This window comes from Callorhinus ursinus, unplaced genomic scaffold (genome assembly GCF_003265705.2).
Source record: "Callorhinus ursinus isolate GAN/ISIS: 27379988/994484 unplaced genomic scaffold, GSC_fseal_2.0 scaffold41, whole genome shotgun sequence".
NCBI classification, from domain to species: Eukaryota; Metazoa; Chordata; class Mammalia; order Carnivora; family Otariidae; genus Callorhinus; species Callorhinus ursinus.
The window spans coordinates 638,192-655,849 of NW_027397103.1; the positions used below are offsets into that span (position 1 = coordinate 638,192).

At 44.1% G+C, this 17,658-nt stretch overlaps 1 protein-coding gene across 5 annotated transcripts in view; it reads right to left on the reverse strand.

Moving 5' to 3' along the window:
• Positions 1–17,658, reverse strand: part of ACACB (acetyl-CoA carboxylase beta) — a 119,352-nt gene that overhangs the window by 14,938 nt on the left and 86,756 nt on the right. For all 5 annotated transcript variants that reach the window (XM_073880976.1, XM_025889344.2, XM_073880977.1 and 2 more), the window contains 10 exons: positions 17,090–17,146; positions 16,810–16,851; positions 15,636–15,851; positions 12,989–13,144; positions 11,935–12,138; positions 10,880–11,035; positions 5,382–5,504; positions 5,008–5,277; positions 3,969–4,066; positions 2,804–2,924 (listed from right to left, as the gene is read on the reverse strand). In XM_073880976.1, the coding sequence (XP_073737077.1) occupies positions 2,804–2,924; positions 3,969–4,066; positions 5,008–5,277; positions 5,382–5,504; positions 10,880–11,035; positions 11,935–12,138; positions 12,989–13,144; positions 15,636–15,851; positions 16,810–16,851; positions 17,090–17,146 (1,443 nt within the window). The remainder of the gene's footprint in view (positions 1–2,803; positions 2,925–3,968; positions 4,067–5,007; positions 5,278–5,381; positions 5,505–10,879; positions 11,036–11,934; positions 12,139–12,988; positions 13,145–15,635; positions 15,852–16,809; positions 16,852–17,089; positions 17,147–17,658) is intronic.

Consider the following 17,658-nt stretch of genomic DNA (forward strand, 5'->3'; position numbering starts at 1 on the left):
TGAAATAAAATGATTTTTAGAATATATAAAAATATATATCTAAATTGTTTATATATATATCTAAAGGTATATATTTTTTATTTTGAAATATATATAAATGATATCTAGAAAACGAGCCTGAGGAAGACACCCATGGCCAGCATTTTCCACCTCGGAAACTGAAGATCCAACACTGAATGTAAAGATAAGGTCTCGAATGACAGTCTACCATGAAAGGGCAGTAGTACTATTAGAAACAGCAAGTATTTCTGAAAAGGCCAAGGGAGGGAGGGGGGAGATATTCCTTCAGTAACAATTAAAATCAGATAAAAATTCTCCTAAATACTCAGTACTTTTTTTTTTTTTTAATTTAAATTCTAGTTAGTTAACATACGGTGCAATATTGGTTTCTGGAGTAGAATTCAGTGATTCATCACTTACATACAACACCCAGTGCTCGTCATGACAAGTGCCCTCCATAATCCCCAACCCCCCACCTAGCCCATCCCCCACCCACCGCCCTCCATCATCTGTTTGTTCTCTATCATTAAGAGTCTCTATGGTTTGTTTCCCTCTCCCTTCTTTTTCTTTTCCCCCTTCCCATATGTTCATCTGTTTTCTTTCTTAAATTACACGAGTGAGATCATATGGTATTTGTCTTTCTCTGACTGACTTATTTCGCTAAGCATTATACTCTCTAGCTCCATCATGTCATTGCAAATGGCAAGATTCTTTTTGATGGCTGAGTAATATTCCATTGTATAAATACACCACATCTTCTTTATCCACTCATCAGTCAATGGACATTTGGGCTCTTCCCATAGTTTGGCTGTTGTGGACATTGCTGCTATAAACATCAGGGTGCACGTACCCCTTTGGATCATTACATTTGTATCTTTGGGGTAAATACCTTGTAACGAAGTTGCTGGCTCATCGGGTAGCTCTAGTTTTAACTTTTTGAGGAACCTCCAAACTGTTCTGCAGAGTGGCTGCAACAGTTTGCATTCCCACCAATAGTGCAAGAGGGTCCCCCTTTCTCTACATCCTCGCCAACACTTGTTCCTTGTGTTAATTTTAGCCCTTCTGACAGGTGTGAGGTGGTATCTCATCATGGTTTTGATTTGTGTTTCTCTGATGATGAGTGATGTTGAACATCTTTTCATGTGCCTGTTGGCCATTTGGATGTCTTCTTTGGAAAAGTGTCTATTCATGTCTTCTGCCCTTTCTTAACTGGATTATTTGTTTTTTGGGTGTTGAGCTTGGTAAATTCTTTACAGATTTTGGATACCCTTTACCAGATATGTTGTTTGCAAATATCTTCTCCCATTCTGTAGGCTGCCTTTTAGTTTTGTTGATTGTTTTCTTCACTGTGCAGAAGCTTTTTATCTTGATGAAGTCCCAATAGTTCATTTTTGCTTTTGTTTCCCTTGCCTCTGGCGACATGTCTAGTAAGAAGTTGCTGCAGCCGAAGTCAAAGAGGTTGCTGCCTGTGTTCTCCTCTACAGGCATTTTTGATTTTGATGGTTTCCTGTCTCACATTTAGGTCTTTCACCCATTTTGAGTTTATTTTTGTGTGTGGTGTGAGAAAGTGGTCCAGTTTCATTCTTTTGCATGTGGCTGTCTAGTCTTCCCAGCACCATTTGTTCAAGAGACTGTCTTTTTTCCATCGGATATTCTTTCCTGCTTTGTCAAAGATTTGTTGACAAATTGCGGGCCCATTTCTGGGTTCTTTATTCTGTTCCATTGATCTATGTGTCTGTTTTTCTGCCAGTACCAGACTGTCCAGATGACTACAGCTTTGTAATAGAGCTTGAAATCTGGAATTGTGATGCCTCCAGTTTTGTTTTTCTTTTTCAGGATTGCTTTCGCTATTCAGGGTCTTTACAGATTTTAGGACTGTTTGTTCTAGCTCTGTAAAAAATGCTGGTAGTATTTTGATAGGGATTGCATTAAATTTGTAGATTGCTTTGAGTAGTATAGACATTTTAACAATGTTCGTACTTCCAATCCATGGCCATGGAATGTTTTTCCATTTCTTTGTGTCCTCTTCAATTTCTTTCCTGAGTGTTGTACAGTTTTCAGAGCGTAGATCTTTTACTTCTTTAGTTAGGTTCATTCCTAGGTATCTTATTGCCTTTGGTGTAACTGCGAATGGGATTGATTCCTTGATTTCTTTTTCTGCTACTTTGATATTAGCGTAAATACTTAGTATCTTTTAAGTAAGAGAAGATTGGACCATGATTCAAATGCATCAACTATAAAAAGATACATTTTCCGATAACTGTTAAATATAACTGTGAAGCAGGTTTCAAGGATGTTAAAGAATTGCCACTGATATTGATAGGCATAATAATAGTATTGTGATTCTGTAAAAAAGCGGTGTGGGGGGGTTCTTTATCTAGTAAAGCTCCACACTGCGGCATCCGCAGATGCTAAGACAGGACAGGGGACTTGCTTTAAAATAACCACAAAGAGGGGCGCCTGGGTGGAGTAGTCAGTTAAGCTCACGTCGTGATCTCAGGGTCATGAGATTGAACCCCATGTCAGGGTTGGTGCTCAGCGCAGAGTCTACTTGAGTTTCTCTCTCCTTCTCCCTCCACCCCTACCCGCCCCCCACCCGCTCTCTCTCCCTCTAAAATAAATAAATAAATCTTTAAAAAAAATTATCCCCAAACAGGAGAGCCGAGGGACCGAGGACGCAGGAATGGCTACATGTTGATAATCACTGGAGCTGCATGATGAGCACACGGGGCTCCTTCCTTCTGTGACTGCTTTAAAGATTCCATGAGAGAAAGTTGAAAAGGAAATAAAATAGGAGACTCACCAAGCTGATGGTGACAATCTCTTCGTAAGCCAGGGAGGACTCCCCCGCAATCATGCCGGAGCCCCTGAGATTCTCTACGCCCACACCACTGTCCTTCCCGATGATATCCGTGATGACATACCTTCAGGAACCAAACACAGGTTCAAGACCGAGCTCTAGCCCAGAAAAATTCAAAGCTGTTGCACTTCCCCAGGACCCGGGGCAGGAGGGACGAGCAAGGTAAGGGAATAGAAGGTGGTAAAGCAGCCTGAGGTGAAATGAAAGCAGGGGTCTAAGACCCTCACAATTGACCCTAAAGTTTCTAGAAGGGCAAGTGCAGCATCCATAATCATCACCCTTCCCGCCAAAGATGTCAGCTTATTTGGAGGCTGTCCTAATGAAATGTCACCCCCACCCTACATGCCTCCATAAACAATCTAGAACAGAGTTTGGTCTACAGAGAGATGGGGAAATTCACAATCAATCAGTCAAGATTCTGTGGCCACAGGAGTGTGAGACACTGTACAGCCTAACCCCTGTTAGAGATTCACAAGGCACTGCAGCAGTAAAGGTTCTGACAAGGTCTGCAGTAAAGACTCTTGTTAGATCCCATTTAAACCCAGGGTTTCTCAACTTACTTGACTATGGAAATGGTTCTTCACCACCACCCACAACGTATCACCACTAACGTTCCAGAAAACCTAGCCTGGGAATTTCTGATTTTGTCAACTCCATTTAAAACAAAACAAACAAACAAACAAACCCATAACATTCCCTAGAAAAGAGAGCTGGTAGCCTTGGACTTCCTCATGGAGCAGACCCCTGCCCTGCCTACACCTCCCCAGCTTGCCAAATCGCTGCTGCATCAGCTGGGCTAATTTGATCCTAAATCTGAGCTTGCAGCTCCAGGGACACCATGGCAATCCAATCTAATTCTTCCTGTGTGAGGTACTATTTTTGTGAAAGCCACGATTCACTCTGGGATGGCAAGAATGGGCTCACCCTGAAGAAAGCCCCAGGTGTCTTAGTCATCAATGTCCGGAAGGCTCAGGGGTCCCACTGTACAAATACCACCACCCCATTTGAAAACATCACCCACAAGCCCGGAGGCAAAGAGAGGGACTGCCCATTAGTAGCTGAAATAGACCCCAGGCAAAACGAAGGAGCTATGTGATAAATTACTCACCTGGATTCTCCGTCTTCCTCGATGTGTTTACAATGGACAGAGTTCAGGGAGCTGATTGTGGTGTAGTCTTGGGGGGTTAGGTACAAGTATTTAAATCCCTTAAAAAAAAAAAAAAAAAAGACACCAGTGAAGCTATGAATCCAGTCCCCTGCACTAGACAGCCTCTGTTTTTGAACAAAAATGTTAACCCTGTAGGGGCGGATGTTAATAACGAGTTAACAATATGTTAACAGCAAACATGTCTGACGTTAATTCTGTATCAATAACAGCTACAAACTGAAGGTCTGATCAGTGCCAAGTGCCTTCCACTCATCCTTACACACAATCTCCCGTTTTTCCTGCTCCAAATCAGTTCCTCAATCACCTTTCCACCCCTGCTCCCCTAAGGGGTCTGTTCTGACTTGTTTCCCTTTCGCCAGCTCCCTCCACGAAAACTCTATTATAGTTTACGAACTATGTGTATGTATGCATTATGTATACACGTGTGTGTATATGCATGTGTGTACATATGTATACACGCTTTTTACATGAAAAGAATAATTCTTGCCCCCTTTGGCGGGGGCGATACCGCTACCTGGAGAATGCGTGCTCTAGCTGCAGAAAATCTCTGTCCCCTGTCTTTCCACATCACAAAATGTGACCTTTTCTCTCATCTTTCCTGCGTTTTATTGTGGCTAGTGTGTCTACATATTCCGGATGATTTCGGAGAATTCCCTGAGGCCAGAAACTGTGTCTTATTCACCTTTGCCTCCTCAGTGTACGCCTCATTCAGGGGACACTCTGGATATATGAGCTCAGTGTTTACAAACTTTTCTTCATTATTCCCCTCAGGCACCTTTCCAGGCACTTTTTTTCCCAACCACCACTCCCTCCCATGAAATTTTAAGACCGATCTACTGTATGCCTTCTATGTGCTGTATGTGTAGATCTGTGCTTTATACACAAAGGGCATGAAGATTCTTTCCACCCTGCCCCCCCCCGTAGGCGCTATCACCCCCACTGGGGGGCATGACACCACCATGCTGGTTTGGGGACGTACTTTGTGGGGGTCTTCTGGGTCCACCCAAGCCACCTGGAAGATGTGCTTGATCTCCTCTGCAAGGCCAATACAGGCCCCACTGTTGGCTGCAAGATAGATTTTGGGGATACCCTCTGCCCGGGCCATCTCTGACGCGCGCAGGTACAGGAGGTCTTCTCCCATGCCAAAGGATCCAATGCGGAACGTGATGTCATTGCTGATGACGATCACGTCCCGCCCTTCTGGATACTCCGGGGTCTTGAACCTCATTTTGAAGGCCACCATGCCCACCTGCCGAGGAGAGAAACGCACAAGGAAAAACGGTTTGTTGCTTCAGGGGGACGTTTTTTGAAAGGGCGATTCTAGACAGGGGCCGGGTTCCATTGCGTTCTTACCTCATTTCCTCCAGGAAGGCGGTTCATCTCCACTAGCTGGCCCTGAGGGTCCAGCACGAGTTCGGTGTATGTCAGGATGTCTTTGGGGAACTTGTCCGGGGTGCCCCACAGTTTAAAGAGAGCCTGGGGATGGGGAAAGAAAGAGAAAACCTGAAGTCCTCATTAGGGAGGCACATTTTCTAGTTCTTTCCCTCTTTAAATTATGAACTACTGACAGGGCTCCTGGAGGTGGCTCAGTCGGTTAAGCGTCTGCCTTCGGCTCAGGTCATGATCCCAGGGTCCTGGTATTGAGAGAAGCAGGTTGCCCGCTGAGCAGGGAGCCCGATGCAGGGCTCAATCCCAGGACCCTGGGATCATGACCTAAGCCGAAGGCAGACGCTTAACAACTGAGCCACTCAGGTGCCCCCAATTTTTTTTTTAAAGGAATAAGAAAAATGCAGTTGAAGCCCCTGGTGTACCCCCTCTCCCCAACCCCAGATAACCATTGTCTTGAATAGTGTCTACTAGTCCTGTGTATGTTTTTATGCCTTTCATTATATAGGCATACATTTTAAACACATGGGGGTGCGCCTGTCTGGCTCAGTTGGAAGAACATGCAACTCTTGGTCATGGGGTTGTGCATTCGAGCCCCACGTGGGATGTAGAGACATAACTTAAACTTATTTTTAAGCAATCTCTACACCCCACGTGGGTACCCATGTACCTCAAGACCAAGAGTGCCATGTTCTTCCAACTGAGCCAGCCAGGCGCCCCTGCAGGACTTAAACTTTAAATAAATGGTCTTGTGATGGACGCACCCTTCTGCATCTGACCCCTCTGGCTCCCCCATATGTTTGAGAGATTTATCCATACTGAGAAATTTAACTCTAGTTCACTCATTTTCTCTGCTATTCTGTTTCCATGGTGTGAGTAGATCACAACTTACCTATTCATAACCCTTTTTAAGGAACATTTAGGCTGCTTCCAATCCTACGGTATTAACAACAAGGCTGTAATAAGCATTCTTTTTTTTTTTTTAAGATTTTATTTATTTATTTGAGAGAGAAAGAGAGAGCACGAGTGGGGAAAGAGGGACAAGCAGATTCCTCGCTTAGTGTAGAGCCTGACGTGGGGCTCAATCCCAGGACCCTGAGTTCAAGACCTGAGCTGAAGTCAGACATTTAACCAACTGAGCCACCCAGGCACCCCTGTAATGAGATCCTGGTGGTCTCTTCTTATAAACATGGATGAGAGTCTCATCAGGTGAGTACCTAGGAGTGGAATCGCTGGGTCACAGGGTTTGTGAAGCTTCAAGTTTACTCAATATTATCAAATTGCCCTCTCATTTTTCAAAATCCTTTACAGTCCCAGTAAGAAAGTATAAGAACCCCTTTTCTCTATATGTTTGCCAATACTTAGTTTTGTCAAATATTTTCATGTTTATCCATCTGCTGGGTACAAAATTATATCGTGGTTTTAAGCTGTACTTCACTGATTATCAGTAAGGTGAGAGCCTTTGAATATGTTTATTAACCATGTGAGTTTCTTTTTTGTCAATTTCTTCCTGTTTATAACTCCTGCCCACATTTTTTATAGCTTTGTTTTTTTCTAATTGATTTATTAGTGCTCTTTAATCTAGTTGTAATCCCTTGCTGGTACAGGCATTGAAACTATTCTCCCCATCTGTGGCTCATCTTTCATTTTTTGCATAAAGAACTTCAAAATGTTAATATAGTCAAGTTTATGGGTCTTTTCCTGTACAGTTGGAGCTTTCAACTGACTCCAAGTGACTTTAATCCTCTTGAAATTTATTTCTGTAAACTAGATAAAGTAGAAATCAAAACTTACTTTTTCCAGTTAGGTAAGTCCTCCCTTACCCATGGGGGAAATGCTCTGAGACAGCCCATGGATGCCTGAGACTCTGACAGTACTGAACCCTATACATACTATGTTTTTTTTGATACATACATAACTATAATAAAGTTTAATTTATAAATTAGGCCTAGTAAAATAATAATAAAAGAACAATTATAACAATATACTATAGTAGAACTATATAAAAAACTATAAAACTATACAAAAACTGTAAAAAACCATATGAACAGGGTCTCTCTCAAAATGTCTTACTGTACTAAACTCACCCTTCTTATGATGATGTGAGATGATCAAATGCCTACGTGATGAGATAAAGTGAGGGGCATGATGTAGGCATTGTGACATAGCGTTAGGCTAACACTGAACTTCTGAGCATAGATCAGAAGGAGGATCATCTGCTTCCAGATCACAGTTGACCACAGGTAATGAAACTATGGAAAGCAAAGCCATGGATAATAGGGGACTACTGTACCTTTTAGTGAAGTTTAATGCCTTGATTCATAATCCCACCTCTGCATTCTGTCAAGGCTCTGTTTATTCAAGGCTCTGTTTATGAGTGGGTCTGATTTTAGGCTCTGTGCTGTTCTTCGTTTTTCTTTTCTTAAGATTTTATTTATTTATTTCAGAGAGAGAGAGAGAGCATGAGCAGGGGGAAGGGTAGAGGGGGAGGGAGAAACTGACTCCCCACTGAGCAGAGAGCCCAATGCAGGATTCGATCCCAGGACCCTGGGGTCATACCCTGAGCTGAAGGCAGACACTTAACCGACTGAGCCACCCAGGCGCCAGGCTCTGTGTTGTTCTACTGGTCTGCTCATCTAGCTCTATTACAACAATACACTGTAGTCAAGTACTGCTACTTTAAAACAAGTAACGACATTGGCTAAGACGAGTCCTCTTGACTTTGTTCTGTTTCGATATTATTTTTGCTGTTCACAAGCTTTTGCTTTTCCATATGAATTTTTAAGTTTCACCAAAAAACTCTGGAATTATACTGAATGTATTGATTTGGGCAGAACTAATAGCTTTACAATATTGAATCTTCCCATCCTTCATGAGCATGATATACCCTTCCACTTATTTAGGCTTACAGTGTTTCAAGAAAATTTAAAAATTTCCTCCATGAAGGTTTTGTATGTTTTTTGATTTATTCACAAGTAACCTTATAGTTGATCTTAATGTTGTAAACACTATTTTTTTTCCAACTACATTTTACAATTTCTGCTGATCTATGAGAATGCAGTTTTGTATACTGATCTTGTATCTAGCAATCTTGCTACATTATTTCATTGGTGCTATAGATTCTTGCATTTCTTATATAGACATTTATATCATCTGCAAAAACACCATTTTGTTTTCTTTTGCATTTCAGTCTTCACACTTTATTTTTCTTGTCTTATTGCATTGGCCAGAAACACCAATAAAAAAATGTTGACTACATATGGTAATAATGGATATATCTATCCTGTATCTGTCTTTTTAACATATCACCATTAGGTGCTATTAGTTTTAGATTAATATCTTTTATCAAGATAAATTCCCTTCTCTTCTTAGTTTATTAAAAGTTTTTATTATTAACAGATATTATCTTCTCAATTAGTTTTTTTTTGCATCTATTGAAAAATTTAATTTTCTTAATCTATTAGTATGGTAAGTTACATTAATAGACTTCCTAATATCAAATCATATAAGCAGTTACAGAATAAAACCTACTTAGTCCAATTTAAAGAAAATCATTACTGGATTTCATTTACTAATATTTTATTTATGATTTTTGTGTCCATATTCATAAATGAGACAACCAATTTTCCTTCTAATGTTCCAATACGGGATTCATATTAGGGTAATAATAACCTGATAAAACAAGTAAAGAAGCGTTCCCCTTGGTTTTTTTTTCTACTCTCTAAACAATTTGTGGGGCGCCTGGGTGGCTCGGTTGTTAAGCGTCTGCCTTTGGCTCAGGTCATGGTCCCAGGGTCCTGGGATCAAGACCCACATCAGGTTCCCTGCTCGGCAGGAGGCCTGCTTCTCCCTCTCCCTCTCCTACTCCCACTGTTTGTGTTCCCTCTCTTGCTGTGGCTCTGTCAAATAAATAAATAAAAAACAAAAAAACTACAAAAAACAATTTGTACACAAAGGGAATTATCTGCTCTTTGAGGGCTAGATAGAAATTGTAAAGCCATCTGCACCCATTGTAGTGGATAGACTTTTTGAACTAGTATTCAGTTTCATTAATGCTAATAATCTATTTACATTTTCTATTTCTTCCTGAGTCAGTTTTGATAAGATATATTTTTCTGGGAAATTTTCTTTTGTCTAAGTTTTCAAATTTATGCATTGTCCATAATACTCTGTTTCTTTGTGTAAAAGAAAAGGGATGGATTTGCTCCTGATTTGTCTTTTTCTTATTCTATGGCCCTTGAGGTCAAAGGCAAAAGGATAAATGATCTTCTTAATCATACAAGTTTAAGTTTAATTTAATTAAGCACCTACTTTAATTTAATTAAGCACCTACTTAATTATGAATACTTTACATATATTCCTCACAATTAACTTTGCATAGCAGGTACTATTATTATCCTCACTTGACAGAGGAGGAAACTAGCCCAGAGAGGTGAAGGAACTTGCCCAAAGATACACAGAAAGCAAAGGACAGATCCAGAATTTAAGACCAAGCCTGAGTGACTGCAAATAGCAGCTTTTCCTACCATTCTGCCTCTCCTATGCCTGAAGTGAACTGAGGCTTTCCTGCCTACAGGGGAAGGTCCATGGTCATGGGTTCATGAACATCATTTATAAGGCAATGGAAGGGATGTAAGCAGATATCCCCGTCACCAGTGCCAGCCTATTCAGTGTGCCTGAAAGGCCCTACCATGTAAAAAATAAAGGCACAGTAACAATCCTTGAAGGAAACACTAAAACGTTACTATAGTCATCAATGGTGAATAGATTACATAAGGGTAGAATACTTTAATATTCAGGAAACCCAAGACACTATTTATTAAAAGTAGACTAAAAATTCCTCAAAGGCAGTGAATGACTCTACCCTCTTCCTCACGGGCTACCTAAGCTTAGAATGGAGCCAGGCATGTGGCAGGAACTTAAATGAGCATTAAAATGACCAGAGGAAAGGATGCCTGGGTAGCTTAGTTGGTTAAGTGTCTGACTCTTGATTTTGGCTCAGGTCATGATCTCAGGGTCATGAGATCAAGCCCCACATGTGGCTCTGCCCTCAGCATAAAGTCGGCTTGAGATTGTCTCTCTGCCCCTCCCCCTGCTCACATGCTCTTTCTTTCTCTCTCTGAAATAAACACACCTTAAAAAAAAAAAAAAAACAGAAAGAAACACATCAAAATATTAAGCAATCTGTCTTTAGGACATGGAACTCTGAGCCACTTTTTTCTTTTTTCCATACTCCTTTAGTTTCCAAAGTTTCTATATTATATTACTTTTTATCATTGGGAGGAAAGTGGGTTCATTTAGGAATGATATTAGGAAGGCATTCCCAATATTGATTTCTTTTTTTCCATGAAGACCTCATTCTTCCAACTGGGGTCTTCAGAAGAGTAACTAAGGATGGGGGGTAAGGGGCTGGTGGACTCCCTAAGGGGACCGGGGTGGTGCCACAGCAAAGCTGCAGGACTTGCCTGCCTGAACATCTCTGGGAAGTCGTAGACGTAGGTGGTGCCTAGGGACTGGGCCTGGAATCGCTTGGCCTGAAGCAGATCCTTGGTGACATAGGGAGTGTTGATCAGCATCCCGTGCTGGGGTCCCTGCTTGTTGCCAAAGGAGTGAAACATGATCTGGAAAGAAAGACAGCGAAACAGAGTGAAGGAGGGAACTTTCAAAGAAGCATAGTCTTGTCCCATTTAATCCTACTCTTCTCAATGAAAATGTGGTCGAAGGAAGCAAAGCATGTCACATCACATGACAAAGTAAGTGCCCCGGAGAGCTAATCTTCTTTTCTCTGCCACTGTGGGCAACCAGAACAAGAAGGGACAGTGGCAGGTATGGGAGCATAGCTCCAAAAATGTGACTATCAGTACTTTACACACACATACACACACACACACAACCAAAATGAGTGCACAAAAACTGGCTGGATCTGAATTAAGTCCCCATTTGAGTTAATAGTACTGTACCAATGTCAATTTCCTGTTTTGACAAGGTCCCGTGGTTATGTTGTTACCACTGGAGGAAGTTGGGTGAAGGGTACATGGGAACTCTCCGTGGTATCTTTTTTTCCCCTCTGTACTATTTTTCTAATTTCCTGAGTCTTTAATCATTTAAAGAGTTATATATTTAAAAAGGAAGTCAATGGGATATTTGATTCAGTTGACAAATATCTGTTCTAAAACATGGTTGGGGAAAATACACCCATTTCCCTAAGTGAACCAACCTGGGAGTTGCATTACAATCAACCACAATATTCCACATCTTTTCCCAAATATGGTCCTAAAATAGATTAAATTTGAGATTGATTCTCCTTCCCAGAGGAATGAACAACTGGGATTCAGAAGCTAACATGTTTACTGTAAACTCAGAGGAGAGCTACCCCAATCCAGTATGGCAAGGCACAATGACCACCAAATAGCATTTTAGTCTGTGTCTTGCTCTCGGGAGCAGATTTGCTCTGCCTCTGCTTTGACTTGGATCTCTGCGGCATCCCCCCCCCCCCACCCCCCCAGCCTCCCAGCCTTACAGTTCCAGATCTGGGGTCAGTGACTTCTTTGTAGAGGCTGATGTCCAGGTAGTAGCCCGACTCATTGGTGATGAACAGGCGGATGGGAACAGCACTGCCAGCAGTGGTCTGGCGGATGTTGATCTTGACCTCAGCCTGCAGCACGCGGAGTTTCCACAGCCGGCTGCCATAGCGCATAACCATGGAACGCACGGACTCCTCGATCTGCCCCAAATCACAGCAATTCCAATCTCAGGGCCCATTCCGTGCACACTTGTAATAAATAGTTCTAGCACCGATAATAAAGGAACGATGACATACACTGAACACAAAATACCTGGGACACAGTATGTCTCCAACAACTATTTAGCCAATAATAACCATAGTTGCCATGCTAAGCATGTCAAGAGCATTATCTCGTTTCATCCTTATAATTACTCAGAGAGGCTGGCACTTTTATACCCCGGTGACAGATGAGGAAACGGAGGCTGGTAAATGACAGAGCTAGTGTGCCTACATTACATCATCTTTATCTCCACCACGTAGCTCAAACGTTTGCATTTTCTCTTCTGGGAAATAAATGGGTTGGTGGAGTTGGGGCATCAGCATGGGCCCTCTGCACCCCACGGATGCCAAGATGATAACCCAGGACTTCTTTCATCCCAGAATCACCAGCATCAACTCTGCCTGCTCATGAAGAACCAGCCATGGGAGAATGGCTCTCTTTCCCCTTCCCTCCCACACCCGGTCCCCTGAAAGAGCCGGGAACCAGGGATGAAATTTTGTTTTGCAAGACACTTTGGGCATGCGTGTTGTCCTAAAAGGGAAGCATGCTGCCCACGGAGAGTGACTATCAGAACAGGGACGATCCTAAGGGTGGTGGCAAAAATATGGCCCTGGAATTAAATGACAGCAGGTTGTCCACCCACAGCAACCGAGGCTCAAACAGGCACATGCATGTCCCTGGAACTTAGAGGTCTCGAGTGCAAGGAGACAAGACCCCAAAGCAGCAAGGCACGTGAAGTGCCATAGGCCCCTGTGAAAGCTGAACCCAGAGCGTCCCCAGAGGAGAGACCTTGTAGGGGTCCATGATGACGGTGGGCACGAAGTTCAGGAAGATGTGGTTGCAGTCAGTGCGCACGCTCGTGTTGTTGAATGCCACCTCCAGCTCATCCATGGCCTCCAGGAGCAGACGCTCACCCTCGTTCTGCAGGTACTCAAAGGAGGCTTCCTGCCGAAGTCAGCGGGGGACAGATGCTAAAGCAAGGGGCCCAGGGCTGGAAACGGAGCCTCAGACAGAAAGGAGAGAGGAAAGCATCTCCCCTCCTCCAGAAAGTGTGCCAGATGAGAAGGGCAGAGCCCTGCCTCCAAGGCTACCCAGCATATTTGCCAAGTTCTGTATTTTCTGCATTGTGATGCTCTGACAACTGGGGCCTTCCTGAGCCTGGAGGGGCTGCCCCTCCCAGGGTGGCCAATCCCTAGAGATGGTAAACAGCTCCATCCTGAGCGTGCTCTTTCAAAGGCAAACCAGCCAATCCAGAGCACACACCACTTCTTTGGGGTTCTCAGGTCCCAGGTCACTATCCACCTGCCCTACTCACCCCAGGCCCAGGTACCAGACACCTAGAGACAGCCCCTCGGCTCCAGAACCTACTGAAAGTATTCAGACTAGTCAATCCCAAGCCTGCCTACCCTGCCTCACTGGTTGTTCTTTCCTGCAGAAACTACAACAGACTCTTACCCACGTTTCCCTCTCCTCCCCTGCCTCCCGACCAACCCCGGTGTTTCCCCTCGTGGCTCCCTGCCATATGCTGTGCCCCCTCCTCTTGGGATCTGAGAGTGACAATCTTTTCCATGGCAACCGTTTCTTGATCTGTTAGGAAGTACAGGCCTGACTGTACCTGAAAATAATAAACCCATTAAAATAGCTCGTTGACTGAGGTGGCAAAAAACTGACATTAGCTTCACGTCCATCAGTAGAGGATTTGGAAAAAAAAAAAAAATTACACACACGGTACATCCATGCAAGGAGAGAGCATGAAGTTGATCATCTCCATTACCGTGGGAGAGGAGGTCTACAAGAACTGACCAGTAGGGGCGCCTGGGGGGCTCAGTCAGTTAAGCGGCTGCTTTTGGCTCAGGTCATGATCTCAGGGTCCCGGGATCAAGCCCCTGTCAGGCTCCCTGCTCAGCGGGAAGCCTGCTTCTCCCTCTGCCCCTCCCCCTGCTCACGGTTGCACTCACACACACTCTCTCTCTCTCTCTCTCTGAAATAAATAAAATCTTAAAAAAAAAAAAAAAAAAGGAATTGACCAGTAAAACCGCAACAGTATTCAAATGGTTTGTCCACCCTGAGCTCCCACCGATAACATGACACCTGCAACTCCACATATGGAATCCTGCCTAGAAAGGGTCCCCAACAGGGCTGACCCCTGCTGAGTAGTGGGATTCTGGGTCATTCTCCTTGATTTTTAAAAGTAGTTTTCAAGGGGCGCCTGGGTGGCTCAGTCGGTTAAGCATCTGCTTTCGGCTCAGGTCATGATCCCAGGGTCCTGGGATTGAGCCCCACATCAGTCTCCCTGCTCAGCAGGGAGTTTGCTTCTCCCTCTGCCTCTGTCCCCTGCTCCCTACTTGTGCTCTCTTTCTCAAATCAACAAATAAAATCTTAAAAAAAAAAAAGAAGAATCCACTATGGGGCACCTGGGTGGCTCAGTTGGTTAAGCATCTGCCTTAAGCTCGGGTCATGATCCTGGAGTCCTGGGATCAGCTCCACATCGGGCTCTCTGCTCAGTGGGGAATCTGCTTCTCCCCCTCCCTCTGCCCTTCCCCTCTGGCTCATGCTCTCTCTTTCTCCCAAATAAATAAAATCTTTATTTTTTTTTAAGATTTTATTTATTTATTCATGAGAGACAGAGAGAGAGAGAGAGAGAGAGAGAGAGAGAAGCAGAGGGAGAAGCAGGCTCCCAAGGAGCAGGGAGCCCGAGGCGGGACTCGATCCCAGGACCCTGGGATCATGACCTGAGCCGAAGGCAGACGCTTAACCATCTGAGCCACCCAGGCGCCCTAAATAAAATCTTTAAAGAAAAAGTCGTTTTCAATATTGTTTGAAAAGTTCACAATAAAATCATAGATAACTTGGGGTGCCTGGGTGGCTCAGTCATTAAGCATCTGCCTTCGGCTCAGGTCATGATCCCAGGGTCCTGGGATCTAGCCCCACATGGGCTCCTTGCTCAGCCAGCAGTCTGCTTCTCCCTCTCCCACTCCCACTGCTTGTGTTCCCTCTCTCGTTGTCTCTCTCTCTGTCAAATAAATAAATAAAATCTTTAAAATAAATAAATAAATAAAATCATAGATAACTTGTCTGAATGCAAGAAACAATGAAAAATGATCATGCACTCAATAAGCAAGTACAAGAAACTCCTTTAATAAGCCAGTATCTTCCTATCTTCTCAACTCCCTTCTCATGCAGACAGATCCGTGGGACACAAGAAAGGTGTCCATGTGCCGCCAGCCGGGACATGCACACAAGCCACTTTGATGTCTGCCTCCCCCGGGCTCCCCAGACGGGAGAGTCACAAGGGCACAGATGTATGTGCCCAGCACACCCCATGATCCCCAGCACGCCGCCGAGTGCCCAGCACAGAGCAGGGACTCAGTGAAGGGAAGGCCAGCACGTGAGTGAGCAGCTCAGAGGGAGAAAGCTGCCCTCAGTGATGTCTTACCTTTGTAATGAGGTCCGAGTGCCTGATGATGGCACGGATGAAGAACCTGTGGTCCGTCACTTCTGCCCCTTCTTTCACTTTGGCCGCGCCTAGGTAAAGGTGCATCTTGTGGTTGGCGCAGGGCACGGCGGTCAGATCGAAGCTGCGCATCCGGCTGAGCTCCAGCTGAAAGGCCAGGGCGGGCTCCAGGTGACGGTAAATGCGATCTTCTGCAAACTGCGGGGCCGGCCAGAGAGTGGAGACAGACAGACACACAGACAGACACCGAATGGGTCCCTGGGGCCGCGCGCCTGCTGGCTCCACGCCCTGACCTGCAGACCCCTGGTGTTGGCGGCTTTCGCACTCAGAGGGGTAGCCTTCATCACGTCACCCTGTGAGCAACCCCAGGACTCAGAGATTTGGGTTTTGGGAAGGTCCGGAGGAGAGCCACGAACATGGCAGGTCCTGCATGCTGGCCTGAGCCTCTCGGCTCCCGGGTGAGCCTACCTAGTCCCCAGCACCTGCCGGCACAACCAGCCTCTGTTCTGTCACAACAGAGTACCTCTCAAGAAGTCACTAAGCGCTGGTTTCTCTGTGGAAACTCGTCCCCCAAAGGAAGCGACAGACCATGCCGGAGACTGAAGTAGAGAGAAAATGAAGACCCTCACCAAAGGACGGGTCTGAGCTAGAAATGAAAGGCTTTGGATCAATTCAACTATGAGATACTGAAGAGGACGGAGTGTAGAGTCTGTGCTGGGAATAAGCCCACCTGTTCTAAAATAGGGATCAGCAAAGCTTTTCTTAAAGGGCCAGAGAGGGAACGTGTGAGGCTGCTGGGCCACACGGTCGGTCACAGCCACACCATCTCTGCCACTGGAACGAGAAAGCCGCAGCAGACAATAGGACATCAAGCAGGTGTGGCTGTGTTCCAATCAAACTCTGATTATAAAAATATGCAGCCGGCCTGCAAGAACATAAGAAAAAGAGGTTGGGAGAGCCATCTGAGGACAACAATGATCCGGATGGGAAGCATGGGGTCTGAGCTCCGCAGGGAAACACAATCCCAGAGGCTGGAGTCTACACAGAAATTACATGTTCTAGAATACAGGGGTACCTTAAGGACTGGGGACTCTACTCTTCCTGAATATCAAAGATGCCAGGGAGGCGAGAAAAGTATCACTGCTTTATGTCATACCTTATCTCTTGCTCTGAATGTGAAAAACTTGGGAAATTCTTTCTGCAAAAGAAACAATGAAATCAACTAAGATTCATTTAAATACTGATATACTTGTTTTTTGGTTTTTTTTTTTTTAACCATAACCCGTATGCTTCTAGAATGAATCCTTTGGGAAAATCTTCTCTTTTTTAGCGATTGCTCTCTTCCACCCCCATCTACAGAGTAAACGCCAAATCAGTGGTACTGAGTCTTGAGGAATGTTAAAGACTCCTACGGATGTACTGAGAATCGCACTGACCTCTTGGGCAATCAGGAATGTGATTCTTCGGAGTCCGCAATCCACAAGGATGTTTTTCTGCATTAAAAACCAAAAAGGCAATGGAATAGTATCTAGCCACAAAAAGAAATGAAGTACTGACACAAGTTTCCACATGGCTGGATCTTGAAAACATGATGCTGACTCGAAGATACCAGTTACAAAAGACCTCATATTGCATCATTCCAGTTACAGGAAACATCCAGAATGGGCAGATCCATAGAGACAGAAAGTAGATTCATGGTTGCCCAGGGCACGGGGGGGGGGGGGGGGGGAGCGGTGTTGGATTGAGGGAAAATGGGGAATGATTGCTAATAGGTTTTCTTTTTGGAGGTGGTGTTGGTAAAAACATTCTAAAATATTTTTATCATGATGATGATTACACAACTGTATGAATATACCAAAAAGCATTGAATTGTATATTTTCAATGGAGGAATAGTGTGACATGTGAATTATATTTAATAAAGGTGTTATGTTGAAATATATATACGTATATACATACACACATATATACATTTTTTTAACATTTCATGAAATCTTTAATAAAATT